Below are 18861 nucleotides of genomic sequence, written 5' to 3'. Positions count from 1 at the left end.
AGATCCCAACCCGTGACCGCTTTAACCTGAACTCTCATGAACTCGTCCTTTCATACCTTAACCATGTTCCGTTGGCAAAATACAAACTCTATTGGGAAGGCACTGTTGATGCCTCGGCAGGCTTCGCATCCTCCGTCTTCGATCCGTCGGCTTGTGAGCTCGTGGCCTCGGGCTCCTTAGTCTCCCCGACACCCAACACCTCTTCGGCCTTCTTCTCGACAGTGTCAACAATCTGCTGCACCTTCTGGCCCAGGCCAACGACAGCCCCAGACACGTTGCGCAGTGTCTTGGGCTGTGTGCTCTCGGCGCTGAGGCGGGTCATTTCGGCGACGAAGCTGGCCCCCCACCAGGCACTCGTATACTTGAAGACATAGCGCTCGAGCTTCTTGTAGTTGGCCTCGCGTTGCTCGGGGCTCATCGTGACGGCATCGTGCAAGGCGTTGGCAAGCTCTTCCGTGTTCCAGGGGTTGACAATGAGACTGCCGTTGAGAGATTGAGCGGCTCCCGTAAACTCGCTGAGAATCATGACTCCATGGTTCTTCTGCTGCGTGGCGATGTACTCGTAAGAGACCAGGTTCATGCCATCACGGGTCGAAGAGACAAGGCAGACATCGGAAACGGCGTACAACGCAGTGAGCTCGTCAAATGAGACGGACTGATGGAGGAAGTGAATGGGCATGAACTCAATCGTGCCAAATCTTCCATTGATTCGGCCAACCAACTCGTTGACCACAGCACGCAGGTTCTGGTACTCTTCCACATCTTGCCGAGAGGGAACAGCGACCTGAACCAGAACAATCTTTCCGATCCACTCGGGGTGCTCCGTCAGGAACACTTCAAGGGCGTGAAGTTTCTGGGGGACGCCCTTGATATAATCCAGGCGATCGACGCCAACCACAAGTTTGACACCTTGGAACTTCCGGCTGAGGGCAGCAATACGCTCTTGCACCTTGGGCCTCTTGAGTCCCTCGACGAACTTGTCGGGGTCGATTCCGATGGGGAAGGCGCCCACGGTCACGAAGCGACCATTCCAGTCAACGCCGTTAGGAGTCGTGGGACACTCGAGGATGCGAGAGCAACTGCTGAGGAAATGTCGAGCGTAGTCGTAGGTGTGGAAACCAATGAGATCGCAGTCGAGGAGACCGGTAAGCAGGGCCTGTCGAACAGGCAGGATTCGGTAGATTTCACTGCTGGGGAATGGGGTGTGGAGGAAGAAGCCAATCTTGACGTTCTTTTTTGTCGTGCCGATCATTTCGCGAAGCATCTGAGGAAGGAGCATCAAGTGGTAGTCGTGAACCCAGATGAGATCTCCATCCTGGACATCCTTGATGACTGTCTTGGCGAAAAGATGGTTGACTTCTTGGTATGCGGCCCACGCGGACTCGTCGAACGTGATCTCACCGGGATGGTAGTGGAAGAGGGGCCAGAGGATTGAGTCTGCGTGGTGATGGTGTCAGTATGGCGAATCAATAATTGGTAGGCGTGGTGTGAACTTACTGGAGAAGCCGTTGTAATGTCTGTCTGCAAGCTCATCATCAATGAAGACAGGGTGGGCGCCATATTCGTCCTTGAGCCGCTGCTTCATGCCCTCGACTTCGTTGTCGGGAACCTCGAGGCCGGGCCAGCCATACCATTGGAAGCTCGTGGTCTTGCTGAGACCGCTCAGGCCGGTGACAAGCCCACCTGAGGACATTGAGAAGGAATAACTGCCATCTTCGGAACGCTTGATGGTGATGGGCAAACGGTTGGAGAGCAGAAGCAGACGGCCTGGAACGGCCTGATCGTCGACGGTACCGGGCATGATGGCGATATGAGCAGAAATACAAGTTGCGAATGTGAAGCTTCGAAGGCCGGGAGATCAAAAAGGGGCAGCTTGAAAAGACGAAAAGCGTGGTCTCGTCACGGCTCTTTTGCGGACGACGTCGATGGTCCGTGGAGGGGCAGGGAACTTGCTGGGAGCTTGGCTCAGAGCCGACAGGCGTAGATCCCCCGGCGGTGGAGTTAGTGCAAGGAGCTTGGATCTTGGGCCAGCAAAACGATGACGCTACTGCGCGTAAGGTCAGGCGATTTATTGGAGAAGAACGAGGCCGATGTCTAGGAAACGCAAGGACCTCTTTTTTTGTTGATGTTATCAGTCAGTTCGTCGCTGATAAGAGCAAGAGGGGCTATGATGCAATCATCTGGTGGTTGAGAAGGGTTTGCCAGGACAAGGTGAAGGGAGAGAAATGCAAGGTCTAAATACCTCGAGGCGGAAGACAATGGAAGCAAGGAAGGTGCTACCAGAGGCTTAGGGAAAACAAGTAGGTAAAAGGTAGGTAAGTACCGAATGAGGGGCCAGGGAAGTGGAAGGCGCGCGTGTGAGGGGACGGAACGCAGAGGGGCGAGGCGAGGGGCAACCCGACTAACTTGCCTGACTTGGAAATGCCAGACAGAAGAATGCAACAAGCACGTACCTTGTACCTGCCTCTCGGGACCGTTAATGACGGGACGGGATCGGGCTGACGATGGATGGTGTAGACGAACTCGGTTGGGTTGGACTGGGCTCTAACTGTCAACTAAACTCACGACACGTGCAAAGACGCCAAGATGCGCACAATGACAGTAACACCGAGGCCTGACGGAAGCGGCGTGAATCAGTTCCTCGATTCGATCCTGTTCACTTCAACTTGCAGCTCCCGAGAACGAACTCCCTCCTCCCAGTCTCGCCTTTATAATTATCCCGCAAGCCGATGGCTCCCGTCTCCCGGTGGCCGTCTATTCGCGGACCAGCTTCACCTCGAGACCCGGGCCGTTTTCTTCAGAGTGGAGGGGAACATCTGCATCGTCAGCCAGGCACGTCGCAAGCCTCAAGTACCGGTACTTTGCCGCTGACTGGTGCGGGTGCCGTACGGGTCACTATCACCTCAAGGGAACTAGAAAAGACACCAAATCCAACATCATCTTATGCACCTGTCACTCGGCCACGAGGTACTGCACGTTTAATCGGTAATACCATTGAGTAGCTTCCAGTTGTGAGGCGAGGTCAAGCTACAAAACCGCGCTCTCCCCACTCCCATGCGTCCGCTGCTAGTGCTTCCCGCAGCCCCAGCTCCCGAGACTCGTCCCGGAGCGTAGTCCGGAGGTGATTCCGGAGACTGGATCAATTCGTCGGCCATGATACGGGCATCACACGGCCGTGTCTTTGGGTCTTTCGCATTCGTAATGAGGTGTTGGCCAATGGCACCAAACTCCGCATGGAACGATGGTTAGCTCAGTCTGGAAGACTTCGCTTGATCCTGACTGAAAAGTGACGCATTGATGAGGCGTCATTTTTAGATTCCCCAAGCTTGACAGAATACAGGGCTTGACAACCATCACCAGGGCTAACTTGGGCTAGGTTATCAGATATCCCGAAGCCAACCAGGGAAGTGGGCTTCACAAGCACGCAGCCAACCAGCCAATGGATGGATGGGACAAGACCATGTTTGCGCCTTGATCAGGTTGTTGGCCGGAGCAGATCATCCTTGGATTTATGTCGACTAAGAGAAAGCGTGAAAAAGAAAGCAAACTGACAGTCTGGAATCGGGATGGTCTCCAGATTGCAACCCTCCCTCCGGCTGCTGTCCGTTCCACAATTGCTACCATGCACATAACCGTCGGCCCGGTAGCCGGCTACTGGTTTTCTCCTATGATTTTCACCTTCAACAACATTGATGAGTAGCAATGGTATGAGAAGGCGGCCCTATACGACCTCTTGAGGTCATGCTTGGAGGAACTTTCGGCTTGACACCCGCCGTCGAGGGTTGATTGGACCGCGAACAAAGAACGTCACGTTGTGGTGGCAGCATCTCGCGCTTTCACGTGATTCCTTTCATCTCCTGCATACCGCGATTCTGATTGATAGTATTTCGTGTTTATCCCAACAGCCTATACGTGACAAAAGCAGTTGTATTGAAAGTTGAGAAAGGTCGAGCAAGGGTGCTAGCATGGTCAGATAAGATACAGTGCCAGGTCTTATCTTATCGATAAGCGCATATCCAAATCGAGCGTGGAATTTTTTGAGAAGCAACGCTCCGTCGCGAACCTCGAAGGCATCACCCCTGCGCAACGCGCATTTCTCGTCGCAATCATGGAGCCCTCCCAGGACTTCAAGTCGCTGCAGGAGAGCGTCCAAAAGTCTCTTGTATCGACCGTCAAAACCGTCAACCGCATCGCAGCCGAAGACCTGAGCTTCCAGCGCACAGTCAACCCTGAGGTCGGCCAACAGCTCGAAGACAGAACATCCCGACTCCTCGAACTCGCTACGCGATTGCTACAATCATCCGGGAAGGCTTGCAATGTCAAGGCTCCTAAGCTGGAGGATGTCGAGGATATCGAGATGAACTGGAGGGGTGTTGTCGATGTGGTCGATTCTACGCTCGAGAAGGCCGACACGGCCCTGGACGAGTACACAGGCCTGGTCAAGCGAAAGGAGCCACCTGTGTCCGATTCTGTATGTCTCTATGTCTTGTCGCGATCCATACTTTTACTAATATTTTCAGGCGACGACGTCCAAGAGATCCAAGTCGACGAACAAGGTTATCCGGAACGCCAACATCTCCAAACCTCAGCTCTTGTTCGAACGCCAGCCCGACAACTTTCCCTCTGGTCCCTGGAAGCCCATCCTTAGCGAAAAGCCACATGCGAAGGTATCCTTGGAGGAAAGCCTAAAGATTGTACCCAACGAGTCCGGCGCACCGCAGTATGTTTCATTCAGCCTACCATTGTTTGACGGGACTTTTCTTAGTCCCCTTCGCATTGAAACATTGCTCTCGAGCAAGCCATTAATTTCAATTGCTGACGTTCAATGCTTGCTGCAGATATCAACATCCCTACGAACGCGAAATTGCTAGCATGGTATACCCCAAAAGAGTCTACAAGGAGGCAGAGCCTGTCATGTATCAGCCTGTTGATACAACCCAAGCGACATGGGTCGACACATATGAAGGCGTCCTCGAGATGCTGAAAGAGCTCAAGAAGGCGAAAGAGATTGCTGTGGATCTGGAACATCACGACTTCAGATCCTACATCGGGCTTGTCTCGCTCATGCAGATTAGCACCCGAGAGAAGGACTGGATCGTTGATACATTACAGCCTTGGCGTCACAAGCTCGAAGTGTTGAATGAGGTCTTTGCCAATCCAAAGATTATCAAGGTACGTTGACTCGATTACTATTTAACAATAACGCTAACATGTGCAGGTCTTCCACGGCGCCTACATGGATATGGTGTGGCTACAGCGAGATCTGGGTCTCTACGTGAACGGTCTGTTTGACACGTTTTTTGCATGCGAGCAGCTTCACTATCCGGCCAAAAGCCTCGCGTTTCTACTATCCAAGTTTGTCGACTTTGACGCAGACAAGCAGTATCAACTGGCAGATTGGAGAATTAGGTTCGTTTCAACAGACCTGCTCTGAATTACCCTACTAACCTCGCTTAGACCAATTCCTGAGGAGATGATGTACTACGCCCGGTCAGATACTCACTACCTACTCTACATTTACGATAAAGTACGGAATGAGCTTGTCGCCACCTCGGACAAGAGCAAACCCGAGACCAACCTCATTGAGCGCGCTCTAGAAAAGTCGAAAGAACTATCACTCTCCCGTTATGAAAATCCTGGCTACGATGAGGAAACTGGCGAGGGCTCTCGAGGCTGGTATGGGTATGTCTTTAAGAATTCTCACATGGCTCTTGACAGTGAGCAGTTCGCTGTGTTCAAGGCCGTGTGGAAGTGGAGGGACGACACAGCCAGGGCGGAGGATGAGAATCCCAACTACGTCCTCAGCACCAGGGACATTACAGAAATTGCTCGACTCAACCCTCCTGATGCCAAGGCCCTCCACAGTCTCCTGCCTCTCAGCGCATCTCTGGCACGACCTCGGTTTAACGAGATTTGGGAAAGGATCAGGAAGGCCAAGGCCCGAGGCGGACCCAGCTTGCTTCACTTCTTTACTTCGATGGCGCCGGACACATTGCGGAAGAACGGTCTCCCATTTGCGGCCAGGAAAACGGCCAGGTTACCAGACCTCGACGGAGAGGTCACGGTCAACAGGCTGACCCGATCGCAGCTATTTGGAGATATGCCGATCAGCACTCGGTGGGATGCTTCGACGCCAACGGTCGACACGGAAGAGGATCTCATTCCCTTTCCCTGGCAGAAATACGTTCAACAGGGCTCATTTGAGGGAGGCATTCAACACGACGAGCCCCTCGAGAAGACAGTCGTGGATGCCAAACAGGCCGTGGGCGTGGAAGCTGCAGGGGACAATGCTGAGCCTGAGGAGGCTGCTGAGGAAGAGTTCACGCTGAAGAGGGGCCAGAAGCGAAAGTCGGAGGCCGTGGAAGAATCCAGCTCAAGCGAGGAGGAGTCAGACTCGGAGTCAGAGTCAGAGTCAGACAGCGATGAGGAAATGCAGGAAGACAGTGGAGTGCTTGCTATCGATGACGAGCCCAACAAGAAGGAGTTACGCCGCGCTCGGCAAAAGCAGCGCAAAGCCAAGAAGGCACAGGATGCACGCGCCAAACGGCTAGAGGCCAAGAGGGTTCTCAAGGCCCAGAAGAAGGACAAGCAGGATAAGAAGGACAAGAAACAGAAGCAGAAGCAGCAAGAGGAGAAGAAGCAGAAGAAGTTTGACGCTGTACCTTTCGACTACAGCAAGGCCACGTCGGTACTACATGGAAACCGAGGGTCGAACGGCGGTGAGGCCGAAGGCAAGGGGAGGAAGAAGGTCTTTGACCCCTATTCCAAGTCTGCAGATACCGACATCAAGGGAGCACGCAAGGCACCGCCTGTCAGGGGAGAGCGCAGTGCGACGTTTCGAAAGTGAGGTTGGAGGGTATCGGGTAGCTACGGTAAAAGTAGGAGTTATGGTGCATCCTAGACACTGCAATGAACAGGCTTTTTTGTCTCTCATCCTTTTTCATCGCGTGATTTGTGTGGTGTGTGGGAAAATAATGTAACCGGAGTATTATGGATATCCATGTCTTTGGTGTTGTTATATTACATAGAAGATGTGTCGAGTTATGCAGCCATCTCAACAGAAGAGTCCAAAGGGCATGTCGTGCCGAGTGTACCAATGATCAAGCAACAAATGAGGCCACGGCAATTGAAAGGATCGGAGAAAAGCAAACCGGCAGCAACAATAGACGCAGCACATACCTAGTCTCGGAAAGAGATCAACCCCCAATCGAAACACTCGGACGTCTTGATCGAACCATGGGGCGCGCGCTGACTGCAGCACAACGCACACCGGCAACGCCCATCGGGATCCCGCCCGCGAGACCCGAGACGCTGCGGAGGGGAAAAAATGGAATGTGCTCGGCCCCCTTCTCCACAAAGGACAAGGGTTTCCCGCGCGCCCTGCCTTGCTACCCCGGATTTTCGCCCCCCGCTTTCGTAGCCTCTTGGTGCAACTGCCGACCATGGGCGGAGAGAATGGGAGATGCGGGTTGAAGAAGAGAAAAGAGTCGCGTGATGGTTGGATTTTGAACAAAGATGATATACTTGGTCAATTGAGAAGCTTTAGGGTATCATGGATGCAACACACAAACACAAAAGCACGTGTAGGCCATCCCGAAAACAGGGCAGATCTAGGTACCCAACGGGCGCCATCTCAAAGCAATTGAATGACGGGATGGCTCTCGAATACGTACATCCCCTTGCACCCTCGTTGACAAATCACTACGCGTCCAATTTGGGTTTTGCTGACGGGAATCCCCCAACGTCCAAGACCCGAGGTGCAAATGGCCAATCGCGACGAACGGTAAGGTACCATCCAACTCAGGGCCTCCTTCCAAATGCAGAAGACTCTCTTCGGCTGTCTCCCCCCTTCATCTCTCTCACGCAGCCACGGCGTCTTCTTCCCCTCACTTTTTGACTCGGGCAATCTCCCTCCGTCAACAAAGCATTACTCAATCTCTCCTTTGTCAACAAGCAAACCACTTGGATGCCTCGTCAAGGCCTCGACGGCGCCAGCTCGCCAGGACAAGCATCGCATCGCAGCTCCTTCGCCTCTTCTGCTCGATCGCTCGCCCACGGCCGATGCCTTGCCTCTCACCTCGCCCCATGGCCACCGCCGTGGCTAGATTGCTCTCCATGCATCGCCATGGCACAGAACCAATCCCAATGGTTCACCCACCACCACTGCCGTCCCCCGTCCCGCGCGCCCTGCATCGCGCAGACGACAAATCACCCAGCCATGACGGCCGTTCTTTCCCGATTCCCCTTGTCGATGTGACACAAGGGCTTGGACGGAGGGGGCGGGTTGCCAGGCAAGAGCGGCAGGTCATGTGACACCAGATGAGGGGAAACCAAGCGGCATGAAACCCAAGCAGCGGCGTTCTTATTTCCCTTGCCTCCCCCTTCGTTCTTGTTGTCGTTCGCGTTGTTCGGTCTGGAGTTGAATGGCTTCAATTCAGATGTCGTTGCGGCTCTTAGATGGTCGATGGGGACATGTTGGCTCGGCTCGTGCGAACGGTGGAGTCGAGTGGACCTAGAGAACGCGGCGATCTGTTGGGTGAGTGAAAGACGAGTCAAGACACGATGCTACGAGGAGTAGCAGCGTGGTATACTGACCCAATGCCAGAGCGATGCCTCCCAAACCATAAACCTAGATTCGACAACGAGACTCTTTTCCCAGGCAAGTATCAGCATCTCTTTTTTCAACGCTTCCCGATATCCCATCTCTTCCTTCCTTGTACCAAGTGGACCCCAAGACCTTAGCTTGCTTCGTCTCATTGAGATCTGGAAAACCTCCGATGGCCCAACACCCCCAGTCTTGGACGAGGCCTAGGCCTGTCATGCTGGCAACACATCGTGAGTGGTGGAAGTGGTGGTGAATGGCCTTGGATCTTGGGACGCGATAGTCACTTGAGCCGCTCCTCGCCCCTGGACCTCGACATGGTCAACTACAACCAGAGCTGGTGGTTGGCCATTACTTGAAATGTTCGCCATATCATCGGTGCAACATCTCGTTGCCTCCAGACAAGCCTCAACTTTGATGGCTTATGGACTTCCCATTCTTCCACTTTTGACTGTCGCCTGTCATACTCTGGAGTACCCACGTACCACCGACAGGACAGTCTTCACTTGAACGCGGACGACACCTCCCCCCGCGGCACGGAAACCGACAACTTCGCCATGTATCGGTTTGACGAATATCTTGGTCGTGGTGTTCAAGTCGGTTCGCTTGCTCTTCGCCAAGTCTGTTCATCTTGTTGGAGATATCGTCGGGGACACGCCGGGTCATCGGCCACAGCATTTCGAAACGTCGCACACCTGCAGGACGGTATCGTGTCTATGAAATCCTTTGACATGGACAACTCGAGAGGGTTGTCGGCTTTCTCGACAGTCGCTGTCGAATCTGAAGGCCCCAGAACTGGTTGGTGCACGATCGACCGGGTATTTACACCTGCTCGGTATTCGGGACTACTCCAGATCAGCTCGTCACAATATCCCAGGTGGACTTGTGTTTCCTTACATACCTCTCATCAGCTCCACAATCTTTCCCCCTGGGTCGTTGAGCTTGTCCTTGATCCACCCCCGATGCCCGAATCTCCCCTAGCACGCCGCCCGATTGGCCTAGGCGAGACACCAGAGCGAGTGACCCAAGGTTGTCAACAGTCAGTTTTGCACCGTGTGGGGATTTTGGATCCCACCAGGAAACACTGATGGCGATATCGTGCCTTGAAACACAGGCACTCAGGCGCCCAGGGATACCGCCTTGTTGCACTGCTGGCCTGAGCAGAAATTGCGAAGCGGTCCGGGTCAACTCGGTTAAGCTGGCAGGGCGAGTGTCTGCCAGCCCAGCTCGGCTAAGGCGCCAATTCCCCCCGGCACCCGGCCCACGGGAGCTCAATGCAAGCAATTGCCTCATGTCAAGAGCTCTCAGATCTCAACAGCAGCTCACAAAGATGTCATCGATTGAAAGTTAATTGAGACGTCAATTGATAAGATACCGTCCCAAAACGTCACTGTCAAGCTGGCAGACACTTTTGGTGTCGGTACAAGAAAATCTCTTGATGCTGTGGGAGAAGCGGGATGAATGAGGCTTTTTATTTTACAAGTCGGTCCCTGGGAGGAATTACGCAGATTTTCCCCAACTCTATCACAGGGAAGTGCCTATGATCAACGTCCATCCCAGTTCTCTATCCCGTCTATTACAAGACAACCTCCCCTCTATCGTGCAAGCTGGCGTCGAGTGCACTAGTGTCAGGACCTTCAAGACACTGCACAAGGCACCGCGCTCAGCAGCTTCCTCCGTATCATTGACTCGATCATTCGGCACGAGCCTTCCCAATTGGCCGGGAAATAACTTAGGTCTGGAAGAGAAGACATGGTCAGCCTCGAGTCCATCCACCGCCGGATATGCGGGGAATATGCGGGGTTTAACTTACGAACTTGGCCATGAGGGCAACCATCAGGTCGAAAAGACCGATGGCCTCGACGAAAGCGAAACCCAGAATGGCGTAGGAGAAGAGCTGGCCTCGGAGAGCGGGGTTGCGGGCAACACCGTTGAGGAGGGCAGCGAAGACGAGACCGATACCAATACCGGCACCAGTCAGACCAATGGCGGCGGAACCCATACCCAGGTTCTTGGAGACCTCAACCATGGCCTGGGCGATCTCGGAGGAGTAGGCACGGCGCTGGACCTGGAAGGCGTTGCGGGTGGTGGCCTGGAGGAGGGTCTGGCGCTTCATGGCCTGGAGAGGGCTGGCGGCGCCTTGAATCGATTGTGAGCGAATTGATCTCGAGGGCGTTGTTCGATCGAGTCGGGTTCGGCACGGGCAGAGCTCAATTGAGCCCGAGGAAAATTTTTTGCCGCATCAAGAACTTACCAGAGATGGTTCGCTTGCTGGCGGCAGCGACAGGGGCGCGCACGGCAGGGCGAGCGGCCTTGACGGCCATCTGGGAGGCCAGGCGGGAGGCGAAGACACGAGAAGAGGCCATTGTGATGGTTGTGTGAGGGGAGATGGTTGAAGAGTGAAAGGGAGAAAGAGGCTGATGGGAGGTTTAAGAAAAGAGATACGGAGCTCAGCACGAGACAGGACGGCAGTGGAAGAAGGAAAAGGGAAGAGAGAAAGCGTCTGGAGCCGGGAGGAAAGTGAGGAAAGGTGGGCCCACACGGGTGGATATGGTCAGGGGGGTGAGGATGTCAGCCGGGGCAACGGTGGGAGGAAGGGGAACAACGATGAATCCGGGCGAGACATTTTTACGGGGGAACCGGGTGAGAAAACGACTCCGACGCGGACTCCGAACAGAGGGAAGCGCATACAAAATCACGGCTACGGACAGGTCGATTCGCCAGCTTGGACAGCGAAGAGGGTGCTGGCAAAAGGGCGGAAGGGCCAGGACACAGCGGGTGCGAATATGGCCAGGGTACTGGCTCGACACGGGCTGGTTAGCCGTCGGGGGAAGTCGGGTGGAGGCGACTGGCAGAATCCTGAGACGTGATTGCTCTGGATGGCTTTGAGAAGCTCAAGGCCTGAGGCTTTTACAGTCGGAGGGACGCGCTTGGCGGGTGGACCATGAATCATGGGAGGAGGGCCACGATGAGCGCCAACTAGGGGTTGGGCCGGTGATGGAACGCGCAACATTGAGAAAAATCTCGGTACGAAGGGGGGACAAAGCCGGAACTGCGTGCGAGGACCCCTACCGACCTAGACTAAAAGGCGCCGCGGACCCAACGAAGATTCTGCAGGAGGCGGACAACGACGGCCCTACCGGATTTCCGTCGGAGCATACAGCACAGCGCAACCGGGCCCGAATCGACGACGAAAAGCGGCAAATTGACTGAATTTTTGTCAATTGCTTTCAGGGCAAGACAGTCGAGCAAGAGCATTGTGCTTTGCTCCAATTCGCAGGCCGAGAGCCAGGAAAAGTCTGACTGGCTGGCATGAGGTACTCACCTCGTACCAGCGCTTGTCTGAGGCTAGAAGGCGTCCAAATCGATATCAGGGCGGGCTGCCCGGCCGGTACCTGGGCATTGGAGGATGCCGAAGGGTGGCGGCGATTGGCCAGCTGAGACGAACAGACTGGCAGTCTTGGGTGAACAGCAACCCCCATGGCTCCGAGGGCGTACAGTACGTTGGGCACAGTAGGTCTGAACACGCAGAGAGTCCCCACTTGGCGGCTTCATGACACAAGGTCAGCGAATCAGCCGAGGGATCTTCCACGTGGGTGGATCGAAAAGAAGCTCAAACCATGGATTTGGCTGTTGGATTCGATGCTGGGAATCCAGAGCTGAGAGCGAACGAAGCAAGTTCCCCGGCGTCCGAACAGCACAGCGGATACCTCCATGATCCGTCCGTCCACCAGATCTCAGATGCAAGCCTGGCACAGTGCAGTGTGGCATCTAGAGGAATTGGCACGTCTCAAACCTGACTACTACACCCGCCGAACAAGCTCCGATGCTGGACGGTCATTCAGCAGCGGATGTCTTGGCGCTGGATTTTTTACAACCAAACTCCATGATAGTTTCCTGTCTCAATTGAGGTCGAGACACCGCTCAATGGCTTCTCAAAGCCGTTGAAGACTCTGAGTAACAGGTATTGCTGGCTCAGACGTTCCAGTTTTATCAGGAAGCTGGGAAATGACAGTGGGTCGGACGTTCGGGAACCGAAAATTTTTCTGCCATGAGTGCGGGAGCGGTTGCATGGCGGGCTCGGCCGTAGTCTGGGCTGCAGCGCAGTACAGTGCGCGGAGACAGAGTTGGAACCGTGGCTGGTGGCTGTTGTGGCCTAGTCAGCGAGCATCAGTTGATATGATGGAGGGGAGGGCTCTCATCAGAGGGAGTGTTGATGTGACGCAGCCTGGTGGGATTGCTTGGGAAGCTTCGCTCGACACTTTCCTGAGAGCGGCCTTTAGCCATTGGCGCTGATGGTCTTCACGACGATGCTGGTGGTGGTGTCAAGGCTGACTCTGACGATGTTCTGACACAAAGGCACACAATTCGCAGCCTGTTTCGAGGCCATTGAGGCCATTGAAGCACCATGGAAATGAGGCATAAGGTCATGAAGAGGTCAAGTTGCCTTGAGCCTGGCCCAACCACAATCTCAGCCACGGGACTGCCAATTGGGCATGTGTGAATATCGATTATTCACACGGTATACATGTGGCAGCCTTGCCTCAGCCACGCCAATGGCAAGCTCTCACTCAAAGTTCATATCTCAAATGCATCTCTCAGCATCAATCGCTGGATACGCCGTGCTCAACAGGGCAGGCATCTCCACGCCTGTGAGATCGCATGGTCATTGCAGGCATCCTGTAGCAGGGCAGCTTGGAATAGTCGTGGCGTAGTCTGGGGCACCCGGGGCCTTCCAATGCTGCCGAGATTGGGATTGCTTGCTGGCGATTCGATTGCTGGAAGCCAGAGCCAGAGCCAAACGGGCGAAAAATTTTCGGCACAAGGGGGGGCGTGCAAAGATGGGAACAGGGCAATCTCGGGTTGGCGGACGACCAGCACGCTGTGTTTCTCGCTGCCAGACCCGGTGCGAAAAGCGTCAACCTGGTCCAAGCTCCCTTCCTCTTTGGGAAAGCTCGTGGAGCAGCGGCATCGGCAGAGATGGACGACGAGATGGACCGAGATGGAAGGATTGAGGATAACGGCAGCAAGAAACAGAGTCATTGAGCGCTCCCAGGCATCATGAGACGTATCGGAGCCTCAGATTGAGGCATAGTGATCATGTGGGAATCGTTTGGTACCGACATTGAGACCTTGACGACCATCAATGGCTCTCAATGGGCTCCGGCGTTGGGGATCAAAATGTCCTCGCCATAGCCTCGGCATCTACAACAGCGAGATGATGAGAGAAGCCCATGTTACCAATTGAAGAAGGGCAGAAGTTCAATTGCTTAAAAGATGGCGTCTCATCCTACGTCAACGCTTATGCTATAGCTCTACAGAGATTCAAGTATCATATCGGCAAGGCAACAAGCACGCAGACTCGGTTGATTAGTGTAAAGCAATGATGGTTCAATATAGCTCAATTGACTCTCGAACAATGGGTATCACTATCGCAGAAATCTCAGAAATGAGAAACACAGCAGCACACACTCACTCCTCATCTTCATCCTCGTCCTTGGCCTCGGGCGCCTTGATGGCATAGCCCTCGACGAACCCCGCGGCATCGCACATGCGCTCTAGGCTGATCCGGTGCTCCGCTACGTATCGCCGGACCGCCTGCTTATCTACCCGCACCCGCGGCACCATCTTGACGGGCTCCTTGTCGGCCGTGTCTTCCTCTGCCGGAGGCGCTGTGGTAGATGCTGCCGGGCCCGGAGCCTCGTCTTCCTTCTCCTCCGCATCCGCATCGTCGACAGCCTTGGGTTCGGGCTTACCGGGTCCCAAACCGACTTCTTCGGCGACACCCATGTCTCGCAGCACCTGCAGGCAGTCGTCAGGGTGAATCCACGTTGCCTGGCTGCAGTCGTTCAAGTCTACAAGGACCTCGTTACCAGGCCCGTTAGCATCGACATCAATGCTAAGTAACCACCGCGCAATCTCGCCCGCCCAGTACCGCTTGTACCCTTTCTTACCCAGGTCCGATATGGGCTTCTCTGGGCCACCTAAGATACCCTCCCGCCGCGAGATCTCGTACGAGGCCCCCATGAGCAGAGCACCAAGGCCCTTTCGCTGCCATGGAGGGAATATCAGGATACAGGCGAGGTTGTTATTGTCCCATGACATCTTCTCCTTGGAGAAGAAGCCTGTGATGCGGGGCGTCGGGGGCTCGTCTTCGGTCGATGTGGTAGCGGGGCCGATGCTTAGGGCGTTCCCAGTCGACGAGGGTTTGGCTGGAGGCGTATAAACGAGCAAGAAATAGTTGAAGCCGGTGACGTCGAAGAAGACGGACTTGTTGTCGAGAAAGAGCTTTGCAAAGAGTGACAGGTTCTGGCAAAAGAGCTGGGAACAAGCATTAGCTTCATCATCCTCGGCATCATGACAGTATCCTTCTCGTAGACTTACCCCGTCCGTCTCGCCGTCCACCTCCCAGATGCTCCATTCTCCCTCGTCCTGAACAATCTCTTCGACGTAACGTATATTACCCTCTCCTCTCCGCCTCTTGGGTCCAGTCGATCTGGCCTCTTGCGGCACAAGTACCTTTCTCCGGCCTTGTGGATGAACGTAGATCTTGCGCCCTGGGACATGGGCCCGCCGCTCACACACCTGAACGTGACCCCGCCATGGTATAACCTCCTTGGAATACTTGAAGCAGCTGGGGCAGACGTGTAAACGGTCGAGCACAGGCGGGTGATCGCGATCCCGTCTAGATGAGGACTTGCCGCCTGAAGTCTGGTCTTTGGCTCCAGTGTCCTTGCTCCCTCCCTTTCCTGCCGTCCCAGAAGAGTCCCCAAGCACCTCCTTTCCGTAGTAGCTAGGGTACCATGTGCGGAAAACGATATTACCCAACACCACCTTATCAATATTGCGGTCGGTTCGCAGCGGGGGGCGTGAAGGGGACGACGCTGGAGGCTTTGGGGGAAAGACAGGAGTCACCGTCGGAGGCGGCGGTCGCTCGAGGATGCGCGGCGGCTGTGCTGTTGGGCCGTGAGGACGCACGAGCGCTGAAGTGCGGTGCGACGGGCTGATATGCGTCTGAGGTACATGATATGTGATCTCAGGCGCAACCAAGTCCGACGGCGGCCGGCCAGCTCTCGGCGTCTGGACGCTCGTCATGGCTTGCGGGTTATGCCTTACGGCCGGGCCTGGCTGTTCAAGCGGAGCCCATCGCAGAGTTGTAGAAGACGGTATTACAGGCGGCGGAACGGCGGTCTCGGGGTGTTTTGCTGGTGGTTGCGCTGAAGTTGTTGCGGTCGCTGCTGGTGGAACTCGTGGGGGTTGGACCGGAGTTTGACGCGTCGCCCGACGCGCACCGGCGGGAGGAGGTTGAGATTGAGGTTGGGGTTGGGACTGAGGCTGGGGAGGAGCGGGGTCTTCGTCTTGTCGCTTGCGCTTCTGAGGCATCGCTCACTGTGCGACGCTCAGCCGGTGTCTTGCTTTATTCGTACGAGAGAGTGTGTGAGTCGGTCGAGTCGTATTAGTGAGCATGCAGGCCGAAGGATGCCGAATGCGCCGAGCTTATTTTCTCTTTTTGGGAGGTTGTAGCGATGGTGAAGCTGCCCTGATCTTGCGCCTACACGATGGATACAGTTCAATTCCTCATCAACAAGGTAAAAAATTAAAAGAGTAGAGTCGCGCCATGGCAAGATTATGGAATGGGCAGATGCGCCGCGCCGCGACGCGGGGGCAGGAGCGCCGGTGCGCTGTCACGTGCCCGTAGCCGTTGTAAGTTAGGAACTGAGATTCTGGTCCTGGTGTTGAACATTCCATCACCAAACAACGAGATGTCTCTCAGTAGCATTCGGCAGCATGAGTATGCCACAAAATACTATTTGTAATGACAATCTGATTCATTCTGGAACTATCGAGCTACCAAAGGAAAAACAACGAGAACGAGTTCAGCCAGCAAGACAACCACTCTCCAGTTAGTGTCGGCGCAGCGAGCAGGTTGGCGCATGGGCAGCCATGACACGGTCGAGAGTCTCATCACCCTCCTCCCAGTTTTTGATCAGAGTCATCAACCGGCGACGGGCGAGTCCGGCGTCACGGTTACGGTACACGCTGTCGATTTTGCGCACGTCGGTCTTGTCGCTGACGAGCCAGCGTCGCTCCTCCTCCTGGAACCGATTGTACGAGGTGCCCTCGCCGTATCGTGCCTGCACATTCACAGCCAGGTGAGTGCGGACGGCCTTGTCCAGTTCCATTTGCGCGTGGCTGCGCTCGGCAGGGTTGGCGAAACGAGTGTCGACCGTCGGTGTAAAGGTGGCGGCCAGGCGCTCTGGGTCCGGCAGGACCGAGTAGGCCGTATACCACACAAGTGTTGAGTTCTGGAGGACTGTCTCAGACAAGGTCTTGAGTCCTGGCGGCGAGATGGGGCAGTACCCAAAGTTGAGGTACGCCAGGCGGCTCTTTGTCTCAATGAGCTCCTTGATGGCGGGCACAGCCTCATCCTCGATGAAGTTGTAAGCCTGGCCAAGATCCTGAGTCACATACGCCTGGCCAAGGTCAAGGACCTCGAGGTTCGAGTGGCCGGTAGCAGCCTTGCAGAGCGCAATGGCACCTTTGGTGCTGACTCCAACCGACTGTAAGAGCAGTCGAGCCAGATACGGTGCCTTGGGCAATGCAGCTGCAATAGCCTCTACACCTCCATCGCCAAGTGGGTTGGAGGACATGTAGATAGATGTCACGCCGCAGTGCGGCGACATCAGGAACCTGCCAAGAGCCTGAGCGGCCTCAGTCGAGATGCCGTTGCCATTGAGGTAGAGGTGCTTCAGTGAGAGTTTGGCACCCTCAGGCATGGCGTGTGTGGCCAGGCGATCAAAGAGGTGAGTGACTCCTCGGTTTCCGAGCTCGGTCTGGTCAAGATCAAGAGTCCGCAGATTCTTGACTCCAGTGATAAGGCGATAGACGTCCTCGGCGGCGTCTGCGCCAAGCGGGTTGCGTTTCAGCCAGATATTGGTGACGGCCTCGGATTTAACCATGGCGTCGACGAGGATTTTGAAGCTGGGTCCATTGATGCAATTTCCTGCAAGGTACCAAGTGTCCATCCGGTCAGGGAACTCCTCGATGAAGTTGGCGATCTCGTGAGCACCAACGGGGCCGATGATATTATTGCCCAACAGGAAGTGTCGGACAAACTCATTGGGACGCAGGCTGTCCATCAATTTGCCGATATGGTCGGGGCCAACAACCATTTTGCAGAGATCCATTCGGCCATCCTCGTACACGACACCTTTGCGGAACTCAGCGCCTTTAACACCGTAGTAAGGCTCGCCTCGTCCCTCGTCGAGCTCGAAGCCTTTGGTGTTTCCATTGAGCTCATTGGTGCCACCGTGCTCGAGGTGGCTCAGGAACGGCTCGAGATCAGCCTCGTGGGCGATCTGGACAGGCATGGGAATAGCAGGCACGCCGTCGAGCGAGACGGGGTGCTTGGCTGGGTCCCAGACGCCCTGAGCAGTGATGCGGGAAGACCAGATGGGGGCGTTGACACCGGGACCGACACCACCGGTCAGGCCATTGGTGGTGTGGCCGTTGCGAATAGTGGCTTTGAGCAGGTCGTATTTTCGCTGAAGGACAGCCCAGGCACGAAGGCGAACGCGGTCTGCATCATATCGAATGATGGCTGTCAATGAACCCTCGTGTACTGGGTACACGAGCGGTGCGATGGCGCAGGCCAGGTTGTGCCGGGCGGATTTGCGTCGAGGAAGATCGTGAAGAGCATCATCGATACGGTACTTGTCCAGGGGTAGCGCGATGATCTCATCGGCGGTGAAAGGATGAGACGGGTCAAAGTCGGGAAGATGGACCTGGAGATCCACGAGGCTCTGGCGGCAGAGGCCGGCGAGATGAATTGCCTGCTCCATGTCGACCACGTCGTGATATACGGTTGGGGGTTTTGCTTTTGGTATTGTAAATGCAGGCGGCTCAATCGGCCGCAACTCGGTAGCGGTAGCCATGGTAGCTAGTGTGCGCTCTCTGCAATCTTGTGGTTTACCTGAAAACCTCGGGTTTGAGTTGGTAGGCAAGAAGTTGCTGTTTGTCTGATATGCTCTCGATTGCTGCGGCTCCCGTGTGCTCTTATATACCAGGCACAGCCCGTCTGAGTGACACTGATTCACAGCCCTACGGGTGGAGACCAGAGTTAAAACAAGGGGCTCTTGTCTGCCGAGATGCAGCATGTCAATGTTATGTCAGGCGCAGGGCGTGGCTAGGAAGGCTCCAAGTAAAGTAAACAAAACAGCAGGGAAAGCTTACATGCCGAATGAGTCAATTCAAGAAGC

At 55.1% G+C, this 18861-nt stretch overlaps 5 protein-coding genes across 5 annotated transcripts; 1 reads left to right on the top strand and 4 right to left on the bottom strand.

The window, feature by feature from the left end:
- Positions 1-88: 88 nt before the first annotated feature.
- NCS57_00578700 (Trehalose-6-phosphate synthase) lies at positions 89-1801 on the bottom strand (the record flags this gene model as incomplete). Its single annotated transcript, XM_053055695.1, has 2 exons — positions 89-1437; positions 1498-1801. 2 exons carry the CDS (start codon positions 1799-1801, stop codon positions 89-91), a joined length of 1653 nt encoding a protein of 550 aa, XP_052914650.1.
- Positions 1802-4096: 2295 nt separating this feature from the next.
- On the top strand, positions 4097-6847 carry NCS57_00578600 (HRDC domain-containing protein; the record flags this gene model as incomplete). The annotated part of the gene is made up of 5 exons (XM_053055694.1): positions 4097-4471; positions 4521-4720; positions 4839-5172; positions 5219-5409; positions 5458-6847. The coding sequence occupies exons 1-5, from the start codon at positions 4109-4111 to the stop codon at positions 6845-6847; spliced, it is 2478 nt and encodes an 825-aa protein (XP_052914649.1). The 5' UTR covers positions 4097-4108.
- Positions 6848-10334: 3487 nt separating this feature from the next.
- NCS57_00578500 (ATP synthase subunit 9, mitochondrial) lies at positions 10335-10968 on the bottom strand (the record flags this gene model as incomplete). Its single annotated transcript, XM_053055693.1, has 3 exons — positions 10335-10340; positions 10416-10741; positions 10857-10968. 3 exons carry the CDS (start codon positions 10966-10968, stop codon positions 10335-10337), a joined length of 444 nt encoding a protein of 147 aa, XP_052914648.1.
- Positions 10969-14074: 3106 nt separating this feature from the next.
- NCS57_00578400 (Histone acetyltransferase) lies at positions 14075-15985 on the bottom strand (the record flags this gene model as incomplete). The annotated part of the gene is made up of 2 exons (XM_053055692.1): positions 14075-14923; positions 14987-15985. 2 exons carry the CDS (start codon positions 15983-15985, stop codon positions 14075-14077), a joined length of 1848 nt encoding a protein of 615 aa, XP_052914647.1.
- A 521-nt stretch (positions 15986-16506) lies between these two features.
- Positions 16507-18537, bottom strand: NCS57_00578300 (uncharacterized protein; the record flags this gene model as incomplete). The annotated part of the gene is made up of 1 exon (XM_053055691.1): positions 16507-18537. The coding sequence occupies one exon, from the start codon at positions 18535-18537 to the stop codon at positions 16507-16509; it is 2031 nt and encodes a 676-aa protein (XP_052914646.1).
- Positions 18538-18861: the final 324 nt, after the last annotated feature.

This window comes from Fusarium keratoplasticum, chromosome 4 (assembly GCF_025433545.1).
Source record: "Fusarium keratoplasticum isolate Fu6.1 chromosome 4, whole genome shotgun sequence".
NCBI classification, from domain to species: domain Eukaryota; kingdom Fungi; phylum Ascomycota; class Sordariomycetes; order Hypocreales; family Nectriaceae; genus Fusarium; species Fusarium keratoplasticum.
The sequence above is the reverse complement of the archived record's forward strand: the minus strand, read 5'-3'. Positions and strand labels throughout refer to the sequence as shown.